The sequence below is a fragment of the Pantherophis guttatus genome, chromosome 7 (assembly GCF_059756535.1).
Source record: "Pantherophis guttatus breed Tessera chromosome 7, ASM5975653v1, whole genome shotgun sequence".
Taxonomy (NCBI): Eukaryota; Metazoa; Chordata; class Lepidosauria; order Squamata; family Colubridae; genus Pantherophis; species Pantherophis guttatus.
Genome location: NC_142069.1, coordinates 25,419,128 through 25,431,815, shown reverse-complemented (window position 1 = coordinate 25,431,815; position 12,688 = coordinate 25,419,128). Strand labels below are relative to the sequence as shown.

Genomic DNA, 12,688 nt, shown 5'->3' with positions numbered 1-12,688 from the left:
CCAAGATTTTGCTGCAGATTTTGATCGATTGTTTGTTGCAGGCAAATTTCTCAATTGTTTAAAGTCCATTTCCATTTTTATTTGGCATTTTGATTCAAGTACTAAGGTGAAGAGATACATAAGCAAGACATTTCTCTGTTGGTAAACAACTGGAATGGTTGGACCAGCCCAATACATTATTTATTTCTAGGGTGCATTATAATAATACATTTCCTGGACAGGATCCAGATTTAAATCACAGAATCTTAAAGTGGGAACAGGTCTTTTAAACAATTGAATCCAGTTCCCTACTATTTAGTGCAAGAATCCAAATTAAAAAATTAACAATACACTTCCCTTTTCTTAATAACTGGTACCATGGTTAAACTGTTCTTAACTTCAGGAAGTTTTTTTTAAAAAAATATTCATTCAACTTAAAACTATTATATTAAGTCCTGTACACTGTTACAAAGAACAGATATTGGCAATAATCTAAGAACATACCAAATAAACCAAAGTAGTTAAAGACAGACTTTTTTTTTTAATAGAGAGTTATAATGTTAATTAAGTAGCTTGGAAACAGACACTAATCACTAATCTTTTCTGATAGCAGAAAGATAATAATATAGATGCTAAATTGTTCTGTTTGGAGTGAATATTTAATGATTATGCTGCCATACCTTAAAAGATCTTCACACTTAAGTCAAGAAATTAACTGGATCCGGTGATATACTTTGCTCACATTCTCAAGAAAGACATCCAACAAAATAGAGACAACGCTTTGAACACCTCCATCAACTGACAGAAACGTATTGTACTGATAAAGGAGAATATTTGTAGCTCGGGGCTGAAATGATGGATCCTTGGTGTTTTCTTGCAAACGTTTCATTACTCAAACTAGGCAACAGTGTCAATGATGATGAGATTACCTAGTTTGGGTAACAAAATGTCTGCAGGAAAACAACCAAGTTCAGAGAGCAACAAGGGCCCCTCATATACTTTCCAGATGATAGAAACCAGATATGGATGAACTGTAAAATGACTTACAAATATAACACAGCAAGCTACTAACAATTCTTCTATAAACAAATCCAAGGAAGGTTTTGAATTAAAATTGGAAAAAGAAGCACTGTGCAATATGACAGCCTGTAAGTGTTGTGGCCCGTCAGCGGCCTGTGCAGATTGTAGCTGATTCCGACAACGAGGAGGCTGGTGTGGTGCTGCGCCAGCAGCCTGTGCAGCTGGCGCTTGAGTTGGAAAGTGAGGAGGCTGGAGAAGATGTGGTGCCAGAGGCAGGGATTCAGCCAGGGCCTTCAGAATCTCGAGAAGCTCCTTTAAGTGAAGAGGACGAAGAGGAGGAGCCTCTTCTCAATGCACGGGCGCGCAGCTGCCAAAAGGCAGGAGTGGCCCCTCAGGAGGAGGTCTCCTCGAGAGTAAGGCTTAGGGCTAATTGGCCACTCCCTCAGCCTATTTAAGAAGGAACGCCGCTTGCAACAAGCTGTAGAGAACAACTTTAGTTCACTCTCCTTCGTGTCTGCAAAATTGCTTGTGGGCTTTCTGCCAAGTCTAGTAAGACTGTGATTACCTTATCTTAGAATTCTGGTAGGCTGTTAAGACAGTTTATTAACAGCCTTTGGTTGATAAAGACTAAGTTATTGGAGTAAAATAAGTTTTGTATAGAGTTTGTGTGTGCTGCGTTCTTTAGGGTCTGTAGCTGGGGCAGAACAGTAATTTGCACTGAATCCTGTCACTTGGCTCATGATATCTCAAGGCTGTCCATCCAAATGAAACACTTACGGTCGAGATGGCATTCACCATACCGTTGGTGATCTGATCTTGCCGCATGTGCTTAACTACATCAAACTGGGCAGCTCTTTGCTTGGGGATTACTTGGTCAGCGATTTTCTTCAACTCAGAGTTGAATTTTTTGAACAAGTCTTCAAATAGAAGGGACAGAAGCTGCAATAAAAATTTAAAGTCATTAATTTACAACCCAGGAAATGTTGAAATAGAGCGATGATGCTATCATATTGTTTATCCAATATTTATGAAAGGAGAAAACAGAGGGTCCTTCCAATTCTGTGGAGTTTTCATTGTTCCCTATCTAATAAATTCCTTCCAACTCATTTTACTTTTTTATATTTGATTGTCACTTTTTTTAAAGTTGGCTCACTAATTTGCCCATTCACATGCAGTGTTTTTTCTACTGATACATTTTTTTTGGGGGGGGGGAGGCTATTTTTATTTAAAGCTATCTAACATGTTTCACAGCAAGGTAGCCAGAGATTAAACACTGCTTTTCATTCTCAGCTTCTTCTCTTGTCTCTAGAAAACAGCTCCATTCCAAACTTTGCTTTTTTTTTTTTTTTAACAATTCTAATTGTCAGGAAGACTAAAATACAGTTGCTAGTGTATGCCAAAAATGCAAGTTCCCAGCATACAATACATTGTTAAGCACCAAACAAGCTAAGTATTTAAACAGGCCCTGTTAAGACATTCTGGAATCTATTGCATAATTTAATTCCTGCAGGGAATGAGTCTGTTTTAAAACTGTCTCCATTTTCTTAGAAGTATTAGCAGAACTCTGCCCCTTTTGGCAAAAGGCCAAGCATCTACTTTACTTTCCAAATTAACATTTATACTGATTATATTCATCATCTTTCCATCATTGCATCCCTAATAGTTTATAGAAAACACTGGCTGATAAAGCTTCTTTTGGTTCAAACTCTAGATCACTCTGAACACGCAGCAGTTGAAATGATTTACTATTAATTGTGCATATTCCAGTTTTTATAAACTGTACTCTAAATATAACTTTAAAGAAACAACTGTTAGAAGCTGTTATTACTTTGAGTTTCTTGTAACTTCTGAATCTGGATATCACAATATAAATTGCAATAAACTATAAGTGATTATTTATACTCGTAATGGCGTCACACAATATATTAGCAAAACAAACAAATCTTTTCATGTTTTATAGTACATTCAGTCACTTAACTATCCAGTTACATAGCAGTAACTATCCAGGATTTCATACAGAATTATTTCCTAAATCCTACCTGATGATATATAATCCACTATATAGAATATATAATAAACTTTCTATAAATTTTTACTAACTTCAAAAAGATTTCCACTAACCAGAGTATTTTCTTTCTGTTCCAATCTATTCTAAAGTCAGTGACTTTTTTTTACTTTTGTTTATTCTAAAAGGGTTTATTTCTAAGAGCATGGCAAAGATTCATGATATGCTATTTTTTAGATCAAGAGTAAGTGATTAAACACCGAATGGAATCCCAGTAATAATAATCATTAAATTTTCATTGCAAGCACAAGGCCTTTCAAAAAGAGGACTGGGAAGTAAATTATACCCAAATGTAGTTGAAGGTATAAGGGAAAGAAAGTGACAGTTCATCAATTGATTTTCAAGGAAAATCCTGAGGAAAAAAAAATTAATAAAGAAGTTAAGCTGCTGAAATAGAATTTCACCAATTAGCTTAATGTCAGAGAATTCTAATTAGACTCCTTGAGATTGCCATTTACTGTTTAAGGCTTTAGAGTGCCAAATTCTCCTTTTCACACAAACTGGTTGCAAAATTAAAGACATTAGGCAGCCTTAATTATATTATCAGAACAGCTGGGATTAGTCAATCTCTGAAGTCAAGACGGTTTTCTTTTGTCATAGGGTAGAAATCCTTTCCTTTCCAGGGTGCCGGATTTTGGTGCTGTTCCATATCTCACCCATACAAAGCAAGCTGAATTAGAAAGAAAGAGAGAGAGGGGGAAAAAAATGCCAAACAAACCCTGAGGACAAAGAGGAGGGAAATGCTCAGCAAATAATGAACACATTAAGGAAAGAGAAAAGGTAGGTGAAAAGATTAAGCTTGGAGTCGGTAGGTTTCGCTAACACCTCTGCTGGCACCTGGCCTACCAAGCCTCTTGTGGGCTGAAAAAATGAAGAAAAAGCTCTGTAAACCAGCTTGGCTAGTGGAAACAACTGTTATCTAAAGCTAAAGCACATTTCGTGCTCCCTTGTCCCATGGGGTGTGAAATTAGCTACTATTGTTTTCACACATTTTTATAGACACAATACCTTTTATGTCTTCACATTGTGCAGACTGCTCTGCTTTTCTCCTTAATACAGGATCAATCCCTTTTCATTCAAATTTTTAAGCAACTGAATTTTTAGCCCAGAAACACTGCCAGCTTTTTAAAGGATAAAAGCCATTTAGACGGAAACATTAACTGAAAACACTGAGTAACAGGCTTAAAGTAAGGTGCTTTATTATTTTGCAGATATAATGCAAACATTGTGTTAATAATAGCAGAAACACATCTGCAAGATATATTTTTAAGTTACAAAACTATCATAAATATTAAAATAACTAATAAGGCAATAGACAGATGGTACTATTTATGAAACTCTAACTTAAAAACCATTGTATTTGAACAGAATTGTGGCAAGTTCAAGGTATATTTGGACCTGAAACTGCTGTAATGATTTGTAGCCAAGGTCTATCACAAGGAAGAATAATCTAATGAAAGCAAATTATAGTTGATTAATTTGCTATAAAGTGGAGGCTTAATCAACTAAACACACATAGAATTGTACTTTTTGACTAGTATATTTTAAAAAATAAAATAAATAGTAAAGGATTTTGTAGTATGTTTCTAAAAAATTAGAAGAGTTACTACATAAAAGGTAAATAATGTAAAATTCACCATTCAGCACTGCTCAAAAACTTACTTTTTCTTCTTTCATCAGTCATGAAACAGATGGAATTTTATCCACATTAATGTATGTATAAACTCAGGAGACTGTGATGACCCGGGCACAAAAACAACATAGCCAGAGAACAGGTCTAACTCTCCTTTATTGATCCAACTTTGCCCCTAAACGTTCTCACGTTTACTACAAGTCCTGGAGCAAAGCTCTCATATGCACCTTCAGCAGCCTCTGGCTGTGAGTAGTCCAGTAAGCAAGATTACGTAAACAGTAACCAAGGCCAGCAGTCCAGTAAGCCAGGTTAGCTAAACAGTAATCTCCAGGCGTCAGCAAGTGCACACAAGGCTCCACAGATTCAACACTTGTTCCCAACAAATGCCCCTCCCACCAGCACCTCCTTACGTTTCAGTCCCCAGGTGTGCCTTGTGAAGGTGGGGGGCACTCGCCTCCCTCGTAGCCGGCTCAGTCTGCGTTGTTCTCGCCTTCTCTCTTCTCTTCGTCCTCTAGGATCAGGAGGTGGTCCTTGCTCTTTGCCTGAGCTTTGTCTCTCCTGCTCCTCCCTGTCTGCAAGCCTTTCTAATCCTGAAAAGCCTTGCCCGTACTGACTCTGCCCTTCCTCAGTTTCCTCCAAGGCCAACGGAGCCGCCCTCTCGATCTCTGTTGGCTCTTGTTCAAGCTCATCTTCCCCCGCAGATTCAGACACCGATGGGGGCATGACAGGAGACCTTTACTTTTAAGTGTACTTGCTCACGTTTGGGATGTCATTCCTCCCACTCCTGCCCCTTAAAGAAGATGAAAGACAGTTTTGTCCTTTTTGCATTTGTCATTTCTTTTCTGCTGAATTCCAGAGCCACCTCAGCATATATCACGCAAAGGCTCTCTCCACTCTCCACTTGGGTCATATTGAGATAAACACCTTATCTGCAGCATTTATCTCTGCATTTCAAACCGGGAAGGGGGGGGGATAGGCAATTTCTATGCCCCATCTGTAAGGGAAGCAGACAAATAAAATATGTCTTCTTTGGCCCAGGTTCAAGACCTAAGTGTCATGGGATGAGCTCCCATTCTTGACCCAGCTCCTGCCAATCTAGCAGTTTGAAAACATGCACATGAGGAATTCCGGTTGATGTCACGGCAGGAAGGGCGGGAAAATAGTGGAGCTCCGCTGGGCTCCATGAAATGCAGCTGGCAACTGCTTACCGGGAGACCCTAAGGGGTCAAGCCGCCCTGGAGGGGTGGTGAAGAAAGAAGAGACACTTCGTTGATTACGAGGAGACTGGAATTTCCTCGCTGATCTGAAGAAAGCTCTCCCGAACAGCAAAAAGGATGATTGCCATTTTGGTCAGTCACAAGCTGGGACAACCAGGACATTAAGATCTTTGCTGGAGCAGTGCATGGACAGCTGAGTGAGATAATTTCCAACTTTTACCTTAAAAATTTAACTCAAGTAAAAAATTCCAAAAAACAATATCCAAACATTAAGAAAGCGGCGATTGGATTTATGAAGTAGGATTAAAGATTGAAAACCAAAGAGAAAGATTAAAGATTAAAGACTCAGACACAAAAGAAATATCTAAAGGATGTTTTAAAACACAGAAAGCCTGGAAAAAGTAAAACAACATTGTGAAAAGTGATTATTGGGAAAAATTGCTTTTCTAAACTCTATCTTTAACCCCCCCTGAATGGTTGATAGTCAGCTGTTTTGACTCTGTTGAAAGCTGGAATTGGGAGCAGGGGAGCCATCTACTGGAGGAAGAAGATTACTGCAACATGGGAAATTTGAGTGAAAGTGATGAAAGGAGAGAAAGGAAACAATACATGGAAGGCTATTTGACTTTGACTTTATCTTAGTAGGTGATTTGGATGCTTGGAAATCTCTAGTGAGCCGTTTGAAGATCTTTAAGGCAAAATGAACTATAAATACTAAAACTTTATTGAAACTGTTCATTGAAAGGTGGATTTGAAAGATTTGAGGAAACCTGGTGGATCAAGGTGGATTTGATTTACTAACATCACTTGAAAGATCATCCTATGAGGCAAAAGAAGAAAAGCGATAGAAAGGGAAAAAGGAAAAGAAAAAAGAGAGAAAAAGAAAAGACAAATAAGACTTTAAAATTTGGACAATTGGGAACGTCTAAACTGGAAACTATAAAGACTGTAAAGTATAAATTTATAACTTTTAAGGACTAGAAAGCTAGGGGACTTGGAGAATAATTCTGGGATTGACTAAATTGTATTAATAATTGACTTTTTTGGAGTTTTTAGATATTGAGATACTGGAATATTAGAGATATATTGAGTAATTTTTGATATATTAATTTGGCACAAGGTGACTCAGCAGAAGACAATAAAGTTCTATGAAGAAATATTATGAATGGTAAAAAGTTTTTATGAAAATGTGACAAAAAATCATAACGAGATGATGGGATTATTCAAAGATAAAGATGTGAGTGTAGAAGATCCTCAACAAATGGTGGGGAAAGATGAACATAATATTCAGAAGACAGATGAGAACTAAGAAGGAGTGGTGAAGGAGACAAATCAAAATAATTTACAAGAAAACAAAAATATTGAAAAGACAGTAACAATAAATGCCAAGAATCAAATAGATAATTCTTTAAAAGCTTACAATAGAACAGAGTGAAAAAAAGGAAAATTTCCCCAAAATAATGAAGGTGTTATTGATGGGCATCCATAACATACAGCAGAAGGAGATAAGGGATAAGGCAGAGGGAACATTCAGTCTATGTAAAAATGTTAGAAAGAAATATAGGATCCCAAGAGAGAAATATAAAAGAATCACCAAAAAGTCAATAAATGATGAAATCCTAAAAAGGCTGAGAGATGACGGATAGAAACATAATACCTTGTAATATTGTGACTGTATTAAAAATCAACAGAAAGAAGCAGAAAGTATAAATTGGGAAAATAGTAACACATATACAGATATGTAACAGAATTTATTATAACTACATATATACTAAGGTTAGGGTTAGGGTTAGGCTAAGACTATGTTTAGGTATATTTAAATGTATTATTATTATGATTAAGTGTGCAAAAAATATACTGGAATTTATAGCTTTTAAAGATTACAAATTCAGGGGATTTAGAGATATAATCCTGGAACTGATTAAATTTTATTAATAATTGGTTTTATTGGGTTTATAGAAAACTGAGATATTGGAAATATGGTGGAGCTTGAGTAATACTTAAAATATTAAAATATTAGTGATTTAACAGGGGTTAACAAACACATTGTATGAAGAAATGTAATTGATGTTTAAATATATTTTTGGAGAAAGTGATAAAGAATCATAAAGAGAGAATAGTACTGTTTAAAGAGAAAGAGGTGAATATGGAAGAACTCCAACAAGTGGGGGGAGAACAAATTGGGAAAATAGTATTATACACATTGAAACATAAAAGAATATATTGTAATTATAATGAGCCTATTAAGGTTAGAAGCTGGAACATAAAAACAATTATTATTGTTAGCACTGTGTAAAAAATGTATTGACCCAGTCATTACACTGTCCACAAAATATGTTGGTTGTTAAAGGAAAACTATAAATAAAACATATTAAAAAAAACCCCCACCAAACAAACCACGCACATGCAAGTAGATAAATAGGTATCACTTTGATGGAAATGTATCAGCACTCTGTGACATCATGCTGGCCACATGACCACAGGATGTCTTTGGACAGTGTTGGCTCAATGGCTTTGAAATGGAAATGAGCATCGCCCTCTATAGTTGGCAATGACTAGTGAAGTAAAACCAGCAGGAATTCCTTTACCTTTTACTTTTTGGTTGGATGGGAAGGCAATCTTTTGCAAACGACTCTTCATTTTAAATCAAGGAACAGAATTTTTATTTCATCAATTTGGTTAAGAAATTATCGCACCTGTATTGTTTAAATTAAATGACTGTGTGCATTTGACTGACACATTAGGCAATATAATGTAGTCCAATTTTATTAAGCATCGAGGTGCACCTACCTGTCCTGCTAGTTCCAGCCTCTTGTTTCCATAATAATCTCTGTCATCCACTTTGTTATCTCCCTGAGCTAGAATCACCCTGCGGACCATCACAGCTGTGTAGATGCACTTGGAGCGGAAGTTGAATTCTTTTACCTGAAATACCAAAAATGAGAAAATTAACTTAAGTACCTTACTTAAGGTACTTACGGTACCTTACATGGAAATGTCTCAACTTTGATGTGTTTAACATGGTAAGTAAAGGGTCATGCAAACGGAAGGAAAGAATAGTACAGGAATAAATTGCATTTATCGTTACAGCCTCTCCTTTCTACAAGGGCCTTGGATTTTATAACTGATCCACCATGCATCAAGTGCTTGGATGCCACTTTTGATTGTAAGTGATCTCTTTTTTTAAAAATGCCTTCTTTCTTCCTTTCCCGTCATGATTTACCTTCATCATGTTTTCTGGTACCAGAGTTTGCCCAAGCTTCTGATTTCTGGGAATGGGTCTGACAGTACACAGAATATGTCTGGAAACTCTCTTTCAATTATTCTGGGTAAAGCTCCATATTACTTCTCAATATTATCCACCGCTAGATACGAGTACTGGAGAAAATGCCATCTCAGAGCAATACATTCATTGTTATGTAAACTACCAATCAGATAATTGCCTGATCATTAACTTATGGCTAACTCTGCTTAACTCTTATTATTACATATGGTCAATTATATCTTTTTCCAGTACAATATATCTAGCATGTTGCAGAGTATAGTGCTGATCTTGGATTCAAGCCACAAAAGAGATAGAGAACCAGGAGGGAAGAAAGGCTGCAGCTATGCGATCGGTGTATCATTAACAGTAAAACCATTACAATGAATGGTTTTATTGTTATTGCTGGCAGTAACAATTTAGTGGTTATTGCGTACAATATGGAGAAGGAGAATACTGTTTTATTTAATGGGCAGATAGTCTTTCAGAGTTTAATAGATACTAGGATCACACTCTCTCAGATTATGTATATATCTCTCAAAAATTCTGAGTAGGACTACTTGGTGTCTCACCCAGGATCAACAATCTATTCTGCAGGATGGACTGCAAATTCATCCGCGGTTGCTTTACATGCCTATGGCATGTAAAGATAAGGTTGCTGCATGCGTTTATCATACCAATTAATACTGACATTGAATGAATACTGGAAAATTAATATACTTCAGATCTGTTACTCCTGCTTAAAATTATATAAAATTTATTTTAATTACTTTTTGCTGTATTGATTTATAGATGTAGGAGATGAGCAGGCTGTTCTGGAGGGCAGGGTTAAATGTAAAATGAGTTTGGAGTCATTGTGCAGCCACAAGAGACCCAAGTCCAGCCCTCCCCCCTGTGAATTCCGTTGACCTTTAGCACCAATGTAGCTTGGACTGTTACCTTGTTTCCCTGAAAATAAGACACTGTTTTATATTTTTTTGAACCCTCAAATAAGCACTTGGCCTTATTGCCATGTGCTCAAAAGGCCGATTGGGCTTATTATCAGGGGATGTCTTATTTTGGGGGAAATAGGGTAGCTGCTCAGCGTCTTGGGTATATGACAAGAATAAACTTTTAGTGCTTTGAACTCAACACCTGTTCCTGATTATTTGTGCCTGACAATAGTTGGTATTGTCTTGAGTTTTGTGAAGCAAGGTGGTATATAAGTGGTTGTATATATAAACTATCACCAGAAACTAATAATAATAAATTGAGCAGCAGTTCTTCCTGCATTCAATTTCATCTATCATTCCGTAGTCACTCCTGCAAAGTAGGAAGAACATCTGATAGTTTAAGACCAAATCACTTACCGGCACATGGGCAAGAATAGTCGTTGCCAACAACTCTCTTGCTTCCTCCATCTTGGTTTTCTTGGGACCTCCCCACATTCGCTGCCTTCGGACTTTATTTCCCAAATATTTCAATGCCTGCAAAGAGAAGTGAAAAGACAGTGTGCTGAAAATCATTATTGTCATCATTACGTACACGTCACAAATCATTGTCAATGTACTTTTTCCTCTTGGAGAAGTTCAGTATTTATTGAGAGGTTTTATTTTACAAGGAAGCCCACAAGCCAGAACATGACTGTCTTAAAAGCAAAACCAGAGAGCAGGACAGGTAATGGGTAGAAATTGCTGAGCAGTACAATTACTCTGTTACACTCTGTTATTTCAAAGTAATCCCTTACAAGTAAGAAAATATATCACCTAGCTTGAGTTTAACACTGAATGGGTAAGCATCTCTTTTTCTAGTTATGCAGTAAATCAGGGGTGGGCAAATGTGGCCCTTTTACAACCTGTGGACTTCAACTCCCAGAATTCCTGAGACAGCCAAGCTCGGCTGTCTCAGGAATTCTGGGAGTTGAAGTCCACAGGTTGTAAAAGGGCCGCATTTGCCCACCCCTGCAGTAGATGGCTTCTGTTTAACAAGGCTCATTTTCATTTGATCATATTGGCTCTTTCTGATATTAAAAAATGCAGTCTGAAATATAAGGCAGCACCGTCAGTTTATGTTTAGGGCCAGGGTATTTACGAGACCGCCTTCTGCTACCGATAACCTCCCACCGGCCAATACGCTCTCACAGAGAGGGCCTCCTCTGGGTGTCCCATCGGTCAAGCAATGTTGGCTGGCGGCCCCCAAGAGGAGAGCCTTCTCTGTGGGAGCACCTGCCCTCTGGAACGAGCTACCTCCCGGAATACGGCTGATTCCGGATCTCGGCACTTTCCGTAAGGCCCTGAAGACGTTTTTATTTCAGCAAGCCGGCCTGGCCTGAATAGGTTTTATGGGTTAGTTTTTAATTGTATAGCTAGGGGTTTTAAATTGGGAGGCCGTTTAATTTAATTTATTTTTAATTATCTTAACTTTTATATTGTATGTTATTTTAATTCTCGGCTGTTCACCGCCCTGAGTCCCTTCGGGGAGAAGGGCGGGATATAAATTTAATTAATAATAATAATAATAATAATAATAATAATAATAATAATAATAATAATAATTGCTTTTATTTTGCCTGTCTGGTTTCATTTCAGGTAAATTTCAGTAAATCTGATAAAAGTCCCATTCATGCGGTCAAAATACTGTTTATGAGCTAGGCTTTTCCTACCCATCAAAGTAATTAGGATGGGACAAATGCTTCAGTAACTATGTACTATGCTATTTCAGATATTGGTAGGATATTTTAAAATGTTACCCCTGCCACCATTTATATGACACAAGTTTAATAAGTTAGTATTCTAGAACAAAGTATAAACTTCATTAGCCCTCTAATGGAGCAATCCAGAGTTTTAATACTTCAACCTTTCCAATTAACTGTTCGATATTGTATAGGCTTTTGGATATGGGCTTACTCTCCTGACCTAATTAAGCAAAGAGGGGTGACAAGTAAAAGATGTACTGGTGCGTCTTCTTGCTACTCACTGTTTTTTAAAGGGGTAAAAAGCCCAGTTTCATTACAAATGCGCTATAGATGGATTGAGTGAATATCACCCACCTGCATCTGTGTGAAAATCTGAGCTTTTTGGCATTCCTCCAAGCTGGGGCCAAACGCAGCCATCACGTGCTCCTCTGTTCCAATCATCTGCACAATCTCTTGGTCACTCTCAACCCCCATGGCCTATAATAGAGAGAGGAAGAGAAATAAAAGGTAGAAAAGGGAGAGAAAGAATGTTGGCTTTCTGTTAACTCGCTGACATTTGCTTATGCTAATTTGGTATTGTAGTCAGTAAACTCTTAAGCAAAAGCGAGTTCTCTCAGAAATAGGACCATCTGGCATTGGCAGCAGCACCTCCTCATCAAAAGGAAATCTTGATAAGCAGCACCGAAAGCAGGAAGGATGAATGGCGAGACAGTATATTTTTTTTACTAGAAAGTTATTGGCTGATGTATAAAGAAGAAACTTCATACATTTTCTCAATAAATAGCAACTGACAACTGCAGCAGAATAAACTAGCCGAAGAGCTGCAGGAATTGAAGCT

General features: G+C 37.3%; 1 protein-coding gene across 1 annotated transcript in view; it reads right to left on the bottom strand.

The window, feature by feature from the left end:
- POLR3B (RNA polymerase III subunit B) overlaps positions 1 to 12,688 on the bottom strand; it is a 71,872-nt gene that overhangs the window by 44,860 nt on the left and 14,324 nt on the right. Inside the window, exons 10-13 of the mRNA XM_034403612.3 lie at positions 12,205 to 12,327; positions 10,526 to 10,642; positions 8,705 to 8,839; positions 1,777 to 1,938 (exon numbers count right to left, since the gene is read on the bottom strand). Of these exons, the coding sequence (XP_034259503.2) occupies positions 1,777 to 1,938; positions 8,705 to 8,839; positions 10,526 to 10,642; positions 12,205 to 12,327 (537 nt within the window). The remainder of the gene's footprint in view (positions 1 to 1,776; positions 1,939 to 8,704; positions 8,840 to 10,525; positions 10,643 to 12,204; positions 12,328 to 12,688) is intronic.